General features: G+C 29.4%; 2 protein-coding genes across 2 annotated transcripts; both read left to right on the top strand.

The window, feature by feature from the left end:
• The first annotated feature begins 7,713 nt into the window (after window positions 1–7,713).
• LOC136075752 (ATP-dependent DNA helicase pif1-like) lies at window positions 7,714–8,526 on the top strand. Its single transcript, XM_065789187.1, has one exon. It carries the CDS (start codon window positions 7,714–7,716, stop codon window positions 8,524–8,526), a length of 813 nt encoding a protein of 270 aa, XP_065645259.1.
• A 62-nt stretch (window positions 8,527–8,588) lies between these two features.
• Window positions 8,589–8,954, top strand: LOC136075751 (ATP-dependent DNA helicase PIF1-like). The gene has a single exon (XM_065789186.1). The coding sequence runs from the start codon at window positions 8,589–8,591 to the stop codon at window positions 8,952–8,954; it is 366 nt and encodes a 121-aa protein (XP_065645258.1).
• The last annotated feature ends 7,425 nt before the right edge of the window (window positions 8,955–16,379 follow it).

Raw genomic sequence — 16,379 nt, 5'->3', positions numbered from 1 at the left:
GAAGAAACTGGATTTTGGTTGAAAGACTATTGCCAAAAAGTTCTACCATCCATATACAGGGAAGGTCAAAAAAAATATTTTGGAAAAAAGGAGATGTCACTGCATGTAGACATTTTCTTTATTAAGAAAAACAACATTTTCATAAAAAGGTGTATTTTACAGCTCTTTATAGGTGTGAGCAAGGTTTTTCGGAAACACTATCAATTGCCCAATTAGTTCTTCCGAAGTTTGAGCATGACCATTCAGGTGTTAATAAACTCTTTGCAAAACCTGACAATGCTTCATCGTACCATGGCAACTTTATAATGGAAGCTCTTGTTGAGCAAAAATAACCAAATACAGCTTCAGCGCTACGATTATAACGAACCTTATCGTGGCAAGGATCAGTGCGATTGAGAAGCTGCCGGAGCAAAGTCATTGATTTGTAGCTTTGTTGATGCTGGTAACAATTTGATGTGTGCAGAGGACATTTATACTGCTTTACATTACGGACATGGGCTGAAAAATTCTGCTGTTGGTGTTGCCACTATTAAGGGCAAAAGCAAGTTGAGTGGAACAAAAATAGCTAAAATAAGTCAGTATCATTCGTTTGAGTTCTTTCATAACTATATGACAATGTGGCGGTACTATGCAGTTGGCGATGGAGTTAAACGAGAATATTCTAATGTTAATTTTGATCTGCAAATGTTTTTAACACACCCATATAGCGATACTGACAAGAAAACAAGAGTTTTTAAAAGCAATATGAAGGAAAAGTTTCGCAAAGATAGATCACTAAATTTGTTTACCTTTTGCTCTGAGCCAATTTGTAATGGATCATTCCATACATCAGAAGAACTAGAAGAACACATGATGTCGGGAAGACACAATATCAGCACTTTAAAATCAAGAATGGAAACTTACATAGTTATCAACCAAACTCAGAACAGAAGATATTGGAAGAAGAATGTTCTGACATTAGCAAATATGTTAAAGGTTGGGCTTTACCAACACGCAGTACCTTCCGGTATAGTATGAGACAAAAAAATATATTATATAAACTCTTTATGGAAGGTGAAGTATCTGGAAAAAAGTTTAGCAGGTGCACCTTTTGATAAGAAAAGAGCTTCAAGTTTCAGAATACGTAACAACTCAGCAAATAAGATCACTATTTTCACGTTGGAGCAGGCTACAAAAAGACAACAGATTAAATGAACCAATAGATGTTGGTAGTACTAATGCGGATAACGAAGAAGAGACAGCAGAACAAGGTAATAATTTTTATGTCTACTTTCATTAATATATATTTTAATATTATTTTGTAATTATAAATATTTGTACAAGTGTTTGTATAAATATTTATATTTTTCCTTTTTATAGATCAAGAAGTATTAGCAAATGAAGAATTCGAAAAGGAATTTATAAGCATTGCCATTAATTTATCTGGTGCATGGCATGAAAACGATTGGATTGTCGTTATTTATATGGGCAATAGGTAACCCTGGATTATAAATGAGGTACTTCATTTTTATTCAATGTTTAAAATAAATGTTTTTCATTTAAATAAAAACATTTTTTTCTAAACATTATTTCATCATATTGAATGTGTCACTAAATTTAAACGAAGTTTTACTTTTGTCAAATGAGAATCAGATTTTTCAAACTATTTTTCAAATATAAAAAATCATTACTCATATTAGGTTCTCAGTGATGGTTACATGGTGAGCTGTATAAAGTATGTTTCTGCAATCAAGAAACTTTTTAAATGGCCAGCTTTTCCTGATGTTATAAAGTACAAAGACCGTGAAATCATTTGTGGAATTCTACCACCTCTACCGTTAAAACAGTCTGAAGACTATAAGCTTATGGATGATCAATTTGAAAAAGCCCAAAAGGCATTTCAAGCAACAATGCATTAAAATCAAAGATATAGGATATGTAAAACTGATTTATGACGCAAACAATGACATAATAAGATAAGGACATCATATAATATATTGATTAATTCTGCTGCTACATTCGGGTTTTTTTTTTAATTTATAAAAAATTTAACTTTTTGTGGTGGAGTTATTTCAACAATGAAATATTACCCCCTAAGTTTTTTTTTCGCATTAAAAAAATTGTAATATAAAGTAATATAATATCTGTATCTTCAATCTTGGGACCTTTCCCATTTCCAATAATGGCTGATAATTGAACGCTGATTAAAACATTTTTTGACACTTTGATGACTCATAAGTTTTTTTGTAAACAATATCCTCTCAGTTTCTTTAAACCATTCAAATAAAAATGAGATACTCTTTCAAAAAAGTGTAAGATAAGTCGCGGGCACTTTTTACGCTCCGAGATAAATGCATTTAAAGTAGGCCCCAAATTTAAAAATGTGTGATTTCAGCTTATGATTTTCAGACAAAGGAAGGGTTGACCTCAGGTTTTTTGATTTTCTTTTTTTAAAGTATTACCTATACTTCCATAATATGAAAAGAAACTTAGGGTGCAGTGGTCTCATTGCTTTTAATCTTAGTTTAAAAATCATAAAACCCCAAAAGTGACTTTCCAAGTATTAAAATGGCAAAAGTTTGACCGACCATAACTCAGGAACAAGAAATACTAAAAAAAAAAAAAATTACAGACTTCTTTTTTACCCTATTAGCATTACTGTATATAAAATTGAGCGTGATTAAAGAATATCACTTTTGAGCCGACAGTACTTTTGCCTGATTTTATCAGAAAATGGCTCTTAACAACAACGTTACAGAAACAATGGGCTTTCTGACTGAATAAGTTGTAAAACTTTTGATGTGTTTTCTCTGAATTGTGACTTATTTTTGTTCAACAAATTCGACTGTTTAAGCCTTGATACCTAAAGTTTAGCTATTACTACGTAAACCCTTGGTCTCTCATTAAATCATTGTCATTTTGACTAGGCAATTATGGCTTCATCTACTAAACTTTACCTGTTAAACTATAACTTGTACCTCAAATATCTCCTTTGCTGTTAAACTTCCTGAATTCTCTTGAAGATAGCAGATACTTCTTAGGGGGAGAAGAAGAGGTAGCTCAAGGCTGATATCAGATGAAGGAATATCTGAATAAATGATTAAGGCACAATTTTTATAATAGTGATGCTTTTATGTGATAAATAAAGCTAAAGTAGCAGTTGCTTGAATGGTTCATTGATTGTCACCAAATTTGTAGGGTTGCAAATGTCATGACTATACCACCCGTTGCATTGCATTTATAACTATTTATATAAATTTGACGACAGTAAATTTCACATATCAATTCTGGGTACAATATTTTTTTATAGTGCATCAATATATAAAAACTTTGTCACTTATGTATATAAATCACGGAAATTTAAAAAATTTACTATGTTATTAAACCAACACTGTTTTTGTTTATATTAACTTTTTGATGTTCTCTTTAATTTGCAAATGTTAACAAGAACAAAATAACAACACATGCATAAATTTGCAACTTTTTTATATCTAATATATATATAATTCAACACTGTTTTTATAAATTTAATAATAAACCATTAAACCAAAAGCGACTAGCATTGTTTTTTATAATTTTTTAAATTTAACAAGAATAATGTAACAGCATGGACATGATTGTATATAAATGCGTTAAATGTGGTACTAACATGCGTAAAAAAATAGGATGAAGAAAATTAATTAGGAAGGATTTTAATTTTTGTTCATAAATACTAAAAATGGCAATCCTGTATTTAAGATCTCCTTTTTCCCATTTTTTATTTAATTTAATATTTTTAACCCCTTTTTTATTTAATAGCGTTTTTTTTGTTGATAATAATAATTGCCAGCCACAGGGTCATATGACATATAGCCCCATGTTTGAAATCCAGTAAAATTTAGGTTATAGGACCTTATGAAACTCACTTTTTATGTAAAATGCTTTTTGTAACCCTTTTAGACAAAGTTATGCATTAGTCAATTCCATAATTTTTTTGAAAACCAAATTTTATGCAGAGTGGCTAATGAGTGGCGTTGAAGTCATATGAAAAAATTTTGTATTTTTTACTTTTTTAGATAGAAGTATTTGCGCCGCTTTTTATAATTTATGACTAAATTTATCGCAATTTTCAAGCATTAGAGCACATAAATTCTAATGCAACTTTCAGTTGTTGTTTTTTTTTCAACATCTTCGCTTCCAACAAGGTTGCAAGCAACCACTATAAGAGTTGGAATTTACTGGAGGGAAATAATAAATATTGTAGAGCAAGATAATGATTGACAGACGACTTAAAAGATTGCAAATCATATTATTCAGGAAAAGCAAGATGAAGGAAGCGAATTCCAAATAATTGGCGTTAGAGGAAAAAACTATGGGAATAAGAGTTTTTAGACCATTTAGGAACATTCTAAGAAAAAGTATGAGACTTGATTGAATGACAAATAATATGAGAATAAATTTTAGTAGATGGCAAAGAGACACTAGCTCTTAAGAGCAGTGCCCATTATAGGATTTGTACAAAAGAGAAAGAGAAGCAACATTACGATGATGTAATTATAATTGGAGCTTGGCTGCAAGAGCAAGTCTAACTATGTTTACAATGTAATTTAGCATCTTTTCTAAAAGAGAAAGGGCACCATTAGAAGATCCGCCCCAGATATGGCAACAATATTCCATACAAGTACAGACATGAGATTTCTAGAGATAAAAAATAAAATCTGGAGTAAAAAAGTGTCGAGCTCAATAAAGAAATGCATCCTTAGCAAAGGCTAATTTTGCAATAGATTTCATATACGGTTTCCAAGAAAGATTAGAAGTAAGAGTTAATCCTAAAAGATGAAGGGTAGATGACTCATTGAGTTCATTGCCGTTCATAAATATAGGAAGATCTAAATTATTGCGATAACGATTACTAAATAAAATTGAGTTTTATGTGAATTAAAGTTCACCAGAGACTGTGAACTCCACGCTGTTGCAGAAGTAAGTTACTTTTCAAGCTCAAATGCACCCTCCAAGCAATTAGAGAGTGCTGGCTTCTTATCATGACACGTATAAATAGTAGTATCATCAGTGAACAATGCCACCTTAGATGTGAGAATATCTGAAAGGTCTTTAATGTAATTTAAAAAGAGTATAGGGCCAAGGATTGGAACTTGAGGAACCCCTGAAGATACAGAATATAAAGAAGAGTGCTGTCCATCGAGGACAACTTTTATACAATGATTGGAAAGGAAGGATTCAATAATCTTAAAGATGTTACCAGATACATCGAAAGAAGAAAGCGTACGGAGAAGACCAGCATGTCAAACTCTATCAAAAGTTTTAGAAATGTCAAGAGCGATGGCTTTAACCTATTCATCTTTATCTTATGCACGATAAAACCTATCGATTATTACTGTTTGCAAATCAGCTGTAGAACAAGAAGATCGAAATTTATATTTATGATCAGAAAGTAAGTTATTAAGTTCAAGATGAGAGATTAAGTGTTAGACGGTAGTTAGACGAAATAGATCACTCTCCAGGATTTTATGAAAATACTAATAACAGATGCCGCTTTCAAGCAGGCTGGAAAACAAGACTCTGTTAAGCACTTATTCAATATTTTGTAAGTTTAGACTACAGATCCGGAGAAAACTTATGCAAGACTATAACAAGTATGCTCTCCGGATCACAAGCTGGAGAAGAGTCTAAACAGGAAATCACTTTATATACAAAAGCTGGAGTGATACGAGTGTCAAGCAATGGGTCAAATTATTTGACGACAAAATCAGGTAGAACGCAACTAGTGGAATCAAGAGATGATATTGATGAAAATTTATTAGCAAAAAATTCATCTTTTTATTTAGGTGAGGCGACAAATTCTGAACCATACAAGAGAGGAGGAATAACAGATTTGCACTTATTATTGAAACTGTTATATATTCTCCAGAAGTCACAAGAGCCTAATTTTTGTAATGAAATAGAGGATTTCATGACCTGATAATAGTGGGCTTTGGCATTAAGCAAAACTTTTATACAATGGTTTCTGGCAGTAATTAACAGACGTCTGTTTTCTGGAGAATTGTTTTGCTGATAGATATGGAAGTAACTGTTTCGATTGGATATTGCAGCAGCATAATGTAAGATAAACCATGGAGAAGAGTGAGATTTGACCTGGTATTGTCAAGAGAATAAAAAGATTTTATGTAAGCCTGAATTATATCCAGGTCAGACAGCAAATGATAGACCTGACTTGGTTATTCAAGTATTTAAACTCAAATTAAATAACCTTTTCAATGACATTTTTAGCACGGTGTATTAGGCAAATTTGTAATACATTTTCACGTTATTGAGTTTCAAAAGCGTGGTGTGCCATATATTTATATTTTACTTCACTTTGCAAATGATGATAAGCTTGAAACAGCACATGATTTTGAAAATTTAATATCTGCAGAAAATTCAGATCCGATTGTTAGTCAAGACCTTAATGACGTCGTTAAAACTTGCATGATTCACCGTCCATGTGGCATACTGAATCCATGCATAAAAGAAAGGGTGTGCAGCAAAAACTATTCTAATGGATTTAATGCTAACATAGTTGCAGTTCATAATGGTTATCCACACTATAGTCGTTGTGATAATGGTTTGGTTATTAATCTTAAAGGTAACAATGTAGATAACCGCTGGGTGGTACCTTACAATCCATATCAAAGAAAAATGAAGCTCACATTAATCTTGAAGCTTGCATGTCTGTAAAGGCTGTAAAGGGTCACGAGTGTGCCAATATTTTAATAAATGAAAAAATTAATCATGGTGAAGTAAACACTTTTTTAGATTGTCGTTATGTAAGTGCACCTGAAACATTGTGGCAAATTTTCGAGTATCCAATAAGTCATATGTCACACACTATTATACGCCTTAAAGTTCATCTACCTGAAAATCAATAAGTATATTTTAGAGAAGGAGCAGAACGAATGGACTTGCAGCTCAACGTGATATGCACCTAATGGCATGGTTTAAGTTAAATACTGAAAATGAAAAAGTACATTGCTATTCGTATGTAGACATTCCTTATCACTTTATATTTGATGATAAACATTGTTAATTGAAGGTTAGACAAAGGAGTGGTAATAAGGTGATAGTAAGAATGTATAAAGTTAATCCAACTGGAGAATTGTTTTTTCTTAGACTGTTACTTTTGCAAGTAATAGGTGCAACATCTTGGTAGGATGTGCGTACTGTTAATGGTATTGTACTTAAAACATTTCATGAAGCAAGAGTTTTCTACCATTCAGTGTCATCTTGCAACAAACCTTTGAAAGGTTTGTTGCAAGATGACACTGAATGGTAGAAAACTCTTTCTGAGGCGGTTTTAACAGGTATGCCAAAGCAAATTAAATAGTTGTTTTCAATTATTTTGACCTTTTGTGAACCTGACAATCCTTTGCATCTCTTGAATACATACTAAGCTTTTATGACGGAGGATTTCATTGACCGCTCAGTCCCTTTTCTAATAGCTGAACAAGCTACTTTTCATCAAATTGAAAAGATTATAAATCAACGTGGTAAAACGCTGCCTGATTGCAATCTGCCTGTTATTGATAAGTTTATGCGCCTAAATCTAGAAAATTTTGATGAAAATGTTCAACAATCTATTGACGAAGCCAACCAAATGAACTGTTCCTTAATGTCAATCAATTAAATGTATGTAATGTTATCCTTGCTGCACTGAATGAGCAAACAAGTGTAGAAAATCAACATTCTATATTGTTTTTCATGGATGGACCAGCTGGTAGTCGAAAAACCTTTACTAATAATTATTTGATTGCTGAAACCATTAGTAGGGGCTTTAAATCTGCTACAGCTGCATTGACAGGTATAGTAGCAACTCTACTAACAATTGGATCTACATTGCATGGCTTATTCAAACCTCCTGTTCCAATATTGGATAATAGCACATGTAATGTAACTCATAAATCTATACACGGGGATTTTTTAAGACTAGTTACTTTGCTTTTGCTTGATGAAACATCCATGATACCTATACATGACTTAAATGCAATTAATAGGTTGTTAAAAGATATTTGCAACAATAACTTTCCGTTTGGAGGAAAAATCATTCTTTTTGGTGGTGACTTCAGGCAAATTCTGCATGTTGTGAAAAGAGGACAACCAGCTGAAATAGTAGAATCGTGTATAAAATGTTCTTTGCATTGGCAATGGGTGCAGAAGTTTACATTAACTGAAAATATGAGAGTGCAAAATGGGGAAGGTGAATTTTTCCAATGGCTACAAAAACTTGGGAATGGAACTATACCAGTCAAAGAGAAGGATCCTTTTAAAGGATGCATTGAATTACCAAATCAGCGCATTATTAGAGAAAATCAATCAATTTATGAAAAGATTTTTGGAGATGCTGATCAAAATGATTATTCTAAACGCGTGGTTTTAACACCAACTAATGTTGATTCATTATCAATCAATAAAGAAGTACTTGAATGTCTGCCGGGTGAGGGCAAAATTTATTTAAGTGCTGATCGAATTAATACTGATGACCTTAATGAAAGAAATTTCCTGTTGAGTTTTTAAACAGCTTAACTCCTCTAGGTATGCTACCTCATTGTTTAAAATTGAAAATTGGTTGTGTAATTATGCTACTTAGAAATTTAGATCTCAAAGCTGGGCTATGCAATGGTACTCGAATGAAAGTTTGTGCTCTTCAAAATAGTTATATTGACGCAGAGGTTTTGACAGGTGTTTCCGGTGGTAAACGGGTTTTTATTCCTCGAATTCAGTTGGCTCCATTAGATTCTAATTTACCTTTTGTTCTGAAACGTCGTCAGTTTCCTGTCAGATCGGCATATTCAACGACAATTAATAAAAGTCAAGGTCAAACATTTGACAGAGTTGGTTTATATCTAAAAAAATGTTTTTCTCATGCGCAACTATATGTTGCATGTTCAAGAACTAGAGCATTTAACAGTTTGTTTTTCAAAATTGATAAACATCTCATTTAAGGTGTGGTAGGTGGAAAGTGTTACACAAATAATATTATATTTTCTAATGTTGTTAATTTATAGTCATTAGATTTTCATTTCGAAAATTTATTGTTTCTAGGTTGTGAGCACATTTTGTATTTATAACTTTATTTATTATTTTAATATTTTTTTTCATAGCTTTTGATAAATGTATCTGTCATTTAATATTGTTATAAAATGTGTTTATATGTGTTATATAAAACAATTTCTGTTTATAGTTGTATATATGTTAAAATTATGTTGTTTCCATGTTTTCAAAGTGGTTTCACTTGGTATTATGCTGAGCAAGATTGATAACCTTGCCAGCCAAGCGGTGTACTTATAGCAGAGGTGTAAGTTGGCAGCATTTAGTGTTAGGCGGTGTTGCTGCTTTAGAGCTAGGTTGTGTTGTCTAGCCTTTTTTTAAATATTCTGGAAACACATAATGTCTGTTAATGTTTAGCGTAATGTGTATGAGAGAGTATGCAACCTTGATCTTTAAATCTAGGACGTTTTAATGTCCTAAATTTGAAGTAATTGAATAACTAATATTGAAATTAAAGCATATATACCTTTATGTATTTATATGTTTAGTAAAAAGATAAATATAGTAAACTTAAAATTAGTTTTATAGTTTCGTCTTTCATATTTTAATTTTTTTTTTTTTTTTTAATTTATTTATTTTGCCGTTTAATAACCTTTACAATTTACAAGGTTTATAAATAAAAAAAAACTGGCGGGGCAAGTAGAAGACATTATTTTGTCTTATCACCGAGCCCCAATCGTACGTATTTACAATAGCCGGATAATATATTTATACTTTACAAACTATTTATTCAAAATTATAAATGTAAAAATAAATAACAATTAGTTTAAGAAATACTTCAAGAACAATATTCATGTTAAGAGTAATAATCAAGTTAACAAGAAAAACTGAAAAAAAGTAAAAAAGAAAATCAAAAAATAAATAAATTAATTAAAGAGCACGTATTTTCAAGAGCCACACTATATACGTACATTATACAAAGTATTTGTTGAAGAATATGAAAATAAAATTTATAACAATTTGTAATAAAGTAATATTTAAATAAAAAACAAAATATTCAAAATAAAAGAGTACTTAATTTAAAAAAAACCGTTTTAAGTATGTATATTTCTAACCAATTTAATTAAAAGTAAAATAAATAACAACTCATTAATAGTTAAGTAAAATGTTGAAAAACTAAGATTTCACCAATAACTATTAAGATTAGAGGAAACACCATAACTCAAATAATGAAAAAACTAACAAACAAAAATTGATAAATTGATAAATTCTGATACATATTTTATATAATTGATTTTTAGTTTAAAAGAGGCATTTAAAATCGGATATATTAAAATCCATATGTAATAACACCTGTTTCGATTCTTTTTTAAACTGATGTATACTAACTTTTTCCGTATTTGCAATATTAGGAAACTTTTTCCACAAATAGGGTCCACGATATTGAATTGAATATGTAATTTGTTTTGAATTATATTAAGGGACAATGTAGTTATTATTTGAAAATTTTGTCGGATATTTATGCTCTACTTTTTCAAAATAGGACTGAAATATTTTAGGAGATAGTCCCATTTTTGTTTTATACATAAACATTAAAACTTGATGTAAGTTTATTTTATAAACATTTAATGCGCCCAGTATACGCAGAAGAGGCTCGCATGGTACAATTTTATCAGCTCCAAATAATATTCTGCAGGCATGTTTTTGTTTACTGTACAACTTTTTTAATTTTGTATGATTTGTACTTGCCCATGCAATATTACAATAAATCAAATGACAATGAATGAAAGAAAAATATAAACTTTTTAAAGATTTATTATTTAGAAATGGTTTGGCCCTACATATCATGGCAATATTTTTTGATAACTTTTTCTCAATGCTTTTTATATGATCACTCCAACGTAAATGTTCATCTAATATTACGCCCAAAAAGTTAACTGAAGTTTCTCTTTTAATGTTAGCGTTATTGATTATTAGATTTGGGAGTTTAATGGGAATATTTTCTAATTTATTTATTTTATGAAATAAAATAAATTTGGTTTTCTCCACATTTAGAGACAGTTTATTACTTATAAACCATTCATTAACCTTACCCAACTCTTCGTTAGCTGTTTTAAAAAGTGTTTTAATATCTCTGTGAGAATAAAAAAGATTGGAGTCATCTGCAAAAAAAATACAGTTTAAAAAGTGTGTTGCTAGATTTAAATCATTTATATATACTAAGAATAATAAGGGTTCTAAAATAGAGCCCTGGGGGACACCACAAGTTACAGCATATGGAGTTGTTTGTTTATGCGCATATCGGATGAATTGTATTCTATTGGTCAAATAGCTTTTGAACCAAAGTAACTTATTATTTTTTACTCCATAATATTCAAGTTTTTTTATAAGTATGTTATGGTTTACAGTATCAAAATCCTTTGACAGATCAATGAAAACTCCTAATGTAAAGTAGTTAGTACTAAATGCGTTTGTTATTTGATTGACTATATCAATCACTGCATGTTCAGTGGAACATTTTTTCTTAAAACCAATTTGGTTTGTTATTTTTGCTAGATTACAGGATCAAGGGTGTAAATATTCTATTGTTATGTGTTATTGTTGTGATGTTTTGTGTTGATAGACTGTTTGGCTTACCTTCAGGTTGGTGTCTATTGTTAAAAATGAATAAACGGTAGTTTCATTATTGGAACTTACTGCTTTTATTTTTTTACTAAAAGCCAAGACAACATTTTGCTAAAAATGCAATTTATATTTTTAATTGATTTTTTTTTAATTTTTTTTTATTTTTAATCCTTTTGTACTTTGAAACAGATTTTATAGTTACTTTTTCGATAAATGTTTATATTAACTGCCATGTGAACCTCGGTTACTATAAATAGGTAAATCAATTTTGAGTCTTTATGAGGTGTTTGTTTTTGTTTTTTTATAATTTAATTTTTTTTTTTTTTTTGTTTTTTTGTTATTATGGTATCATAATTCCATTTTCTTTTTTTCTTAAGATTTACGATTAACGCATTTATACATTTTATAAAAAAAAACCTGATTTCCTTTTATTGTAAATTTTTGTCAGTTAAAATGATATAAATATATGCAATTAGTTCAATTTATTTAAAAATTTTTTTAATTTTATGCCTAATAATTTGTTGTACGTAGCTCAAGGGATGTTTTTAAAGGAGGGTCGCTACTAAAAACATACTAAAAACCATTAAAAACATTGAAAATATTGTAGTTTTGCACATTTGTCAAATATCGAGAAACTTAAATTTAATAACGGGTTTAACTAATTAATTAGCTTAGTTTGCATTTGCGACAATTTTAAAAAAAGAAAAAATTCTTATATATGTTAAATTTTTATATATACTAAAAAGAAAATATTCTTAAAAATGTAAATCATTGTTTTACATTTTATTATTTTGGTAAAAGGTCTTCATCAAAAACGTGATTACTTTAAAAAATGATTTTATTCTCCTGGACTCCATTAAGGCAAAAACTTGGAAGGGAGGTTCTTTACTAGTGTCAAAATATTTAAGAGAATTAAATTCCGATTAACAAAAAGAATTTTTAGTAAATGATAGCAAATTACCGTTTACTAAAAACTATTGAAACAAAGAGGCCATTTAAACAATGTAAAAATGGTCTGTGTTGGACAGACTAAACAAGATCCGCGTGCGGTCAGCTTAGTTTACAAACATGAAATTATGTCACGTTAAAAACTATTAACGTAACTTTTAAAAGTCAATTTAAAACATTTTTGATAGCTAAATGTGATACTACATTGTAAGTATAAATGTGATAGTATAGTAAAAAAAAACTATTTTCAGATTTTTTGGCTCATAAAATGGATTTAAGACTTAATTGATTGCGGTTAAACCGCAATAAATAACGATTGGAAGGCAATATGGCCAAGACGGAATATACGACATAAATATGAAATTTGCATTTTACTCATTCACAGAAAATGGAGTTCAGACCAATTGGCTCTTATGGACAGATACGTTTAATGCACATATTAGTAAATAAATAAAAACTTTAAATTGTGGAAAACAGCCACTATAAATTAAGTAACAGACCGATAATAACCCATATTACGGGTTGCTTTCTGCTAGTCTAAATAAATGTTTTTCGGGTGGCGTTTAGCTTTTGAAAATCGTATATCATTATATAAAGGATAGATATGGCAGCCCTTTTCATCAGCGCCATTTTGTAAAAGCTGGTATGTTAACTTTGATATACCACCATCAACAATCATTGCTAGACCTTCATCCTGTGAATACCTTTTGAATTTGAACGGATTTGTCATCTAAAATTTCTGCCATTTTTTTGGCAGTCTCGTACTTAAACTCATTCCCATGTTTTACCTTTGTTGCATGAAGTAATTCAACGCCAGATAAAGTGTTAATAACATTGTTAAGCTTTCTTTTCTTTGTTCTGTCGCATGTGTTTTTAAAGGAGCAACAGGGTTTTCCAACTTCAGTAACTGAAGGGTTTGGCGTAATGTACGTAAACTGAAAATCTTGAGCAAGCCAATTTTCATTGTTTTTTTCAAAATAAATAATATCATTGTTTGCAGCTATCCAATTTTTACGATATACTTTTTTAAAGTTTTTAAACTCAGAGGCTTTAAATTTTATTTCAACTGAAGCTAGGAGAGTTAATACTGATGAAAAAAATGATTTATCATTAGGAACTAATTTATTTTGTCTTATAAGTGTGTGAATATCACAAATTTTTATGTTATAGCTAAAATAAAAAACAAAAATAGTATTGTTTAAACAGTACAATGTGTATTGACTTGTATTAGTGAAAAAATAACATGTATTTTTATTTGGGTGAATAAAAAACATGACGTTTTAAATAAGTATTTCGATTTCAAGCGAATAATACGACTTAAAACTTGTACTTTTAAAATGTCAAATAAACTCAAAAGGGGAAATTAGAGGCATATAGTTCTAATAAGTCATAGACATGTTGCATATACTAGCTCAAGCGCTCGATATAGGTTCTCATAGATTCCCTAACTTTTCTGACACTTTTAAACAACAAGGTAAGTTTATCACACTGTTATAAACTTACCTTGTTGTTATAAAGCCAGTTTATAAATGTGTTATAAATGTTGATCTTTCCTTTATATTATTTTCGTAAAGTTATATTATTAAATAATTAAAATATAAAATCGAATTGCGCATAAACGTACTTTTTTCAAAGTTACTGTTAACTAAAGTAACGCATAAAAATAAAAAAAATTTACGCTTTTTTGTAAAAATAAAGTAATTTATAAAACATTGAACCGCAATTGATTTTTGTGGTTTTTATATAGACTATTATACTCAAACAAATTTCTTAATAAGAAAATAGAGTATTACAACTATGTTTTATGAATAGTTTTTAAAATAATAAATTTTTATTTTTGAAGTTTTGTCTATCAGCTGGCTCACTGTGCGCTGTGTAAAATTTTCACTCGACATTATTTACTTGAATAACAATGAATAAAAGTAATTTCGTTCACTAGTTTAAGTCGGTTACTTATACTCAAACTTTATTTAAACAAAATTTTTAAGAATTATTACAATGTAGAGCAGATCAATATAGCACGGCTGTTTCAAAGAGTAGTTTTGTCACTAGCGCTTAGCTTGAAAATCAAATTGAACAGAAATACTGTAATATTGTAATACTATTATAAGTAAATTTATCTTAAAAGCTTGTAGGGATTTTTGAGAGTAGATTTTATCAGCAATAAGCATGATGTATTAATCTTTATTTTATAACGTTTATGTTATTATTTACAAAAAACTGCAAAAATATGTAGGTACTTAGCTCAAGGCCACAAGCAGAACACTATAAATACAAGTTGTTACAATCTTTTCACAGTAAAGAGTATGACAGCTGTCAAACACAAAAAAATTATGTCAAAACTAAGTAGACACCCCAGTCTTGAATTTGGCTTTGTCTTTAGGTAGTGCATACAAGTTTATTACATTAAGTGCACATTAGTAAGGGTTTACAAGATTACAACATGTTCTCTCATTTAATGAGACATATTTTTAAATATGTATGCACTTAAAAGGCCAAATAGATGAGAATGAAAGTTATTATTATCTGTCTCATCTACAAGTTTTAAAAATAATTATTAATTTAAAAACAGCAACAAGTTCACAACATGTTACATCAATACTAGTTTACAACATTTATATTGTCTTGCCAATTTTGAATAACTTAGTTGTCATGATAATGTTTATTATGATTTTTTTAAGTACAAAATTGTCTGAGCAATCCTTGAATTTTATAACAGCTATTTTGTTTAAAAAATTTACTTATGATACCTTAGCAATTATAATAGAAATACTAAAACAAATCTTATATTTTATTAATTTATTAAACATATAATTTTAAACATTTGTTCAACAACCAGAGTGATAAATTATACTGCATAGAGCAACATATTAAGCATTAGAGTAAAATATATATAGTATAACACTTTATAAAGTATAAATATTTATACATTAAAGAGTGTTCATTCAATCAACCCATAATCATTTAGGTGATCACTAGGATTGTTGATAAATGTTAAAAAGTTTATCACACGATACGCTATGTCAGTATAATCTTGTAAAACTGAAATGACACATTTACAATAAATATTATCTATAGTAAATAAATAATCTATACTGTCCTACATATTAAAATAAACAGTAACTCCAAAATTTCCATTCTGAGATATTCTTAAAAAACAAAAAATGTCTTTTTGCTGTGTATTACAAATAATAATTAATTTCTCAGCGTGTTTTAGGCAAAAAAGAACACGAGTTACTGTTACTCATTTTCTGCCCTACCTATAATTTTGTAAGTAGAGTACTATATATATAATATATATATATATATATATATATATATATATATATATATATATATATATATATATATATATATATATATATATATATATATATATATACATATATACATATATATATATATATATATATATATATTTATATATAACGGGAGGTTACTAAATATCCGGACAAACTTTCATGAGCAATTACTCCTACGGTTTTTATGGTAGAGATTAAATAAAACTATCATTAAAAAGAGTTTTTAGTTATTTATTTATTTTAATTAAGTTTGTCTTCAACCAGTCTGTTTCTTCGGATTCGCGAGACCCAAAAAGTGAAAATACAAGGTTAAGGTCAATTTTTTCAGGCAAAGCTTTATTCTGGTTTGTAGTTGCTTCACGTCTTTTGCTTGTCAGTTACTCTCATACACTTTGCATTTAAAAATATAGTCCCATAAGTCCATATTAAAAATATAGGCCCATAAGTCTTCTATTGGGCACCACTCCGGTACGGCTAACGGATTGTCAACTTTTTTGATAAAAT

Source organism: Hydra vulgaris, chromosome 02 (assembly GCF_038396675.1).
Source record: "Hydra vulgaris chromosome 02, alternate assembly HydraT2T_AEP".
NCBI classification, from domain to species: Eukaryota; Metazoa; Cnidaria; class Hydrozoa; order Anthoathecata; family Hydridae; genus Hydra; species Hydra vulgaris.
The sequence above is the reverse complement of the archived record's forward strand: the minus strand, read 5'-3'. Positions and strand labels throughout refer to the sequence as shown.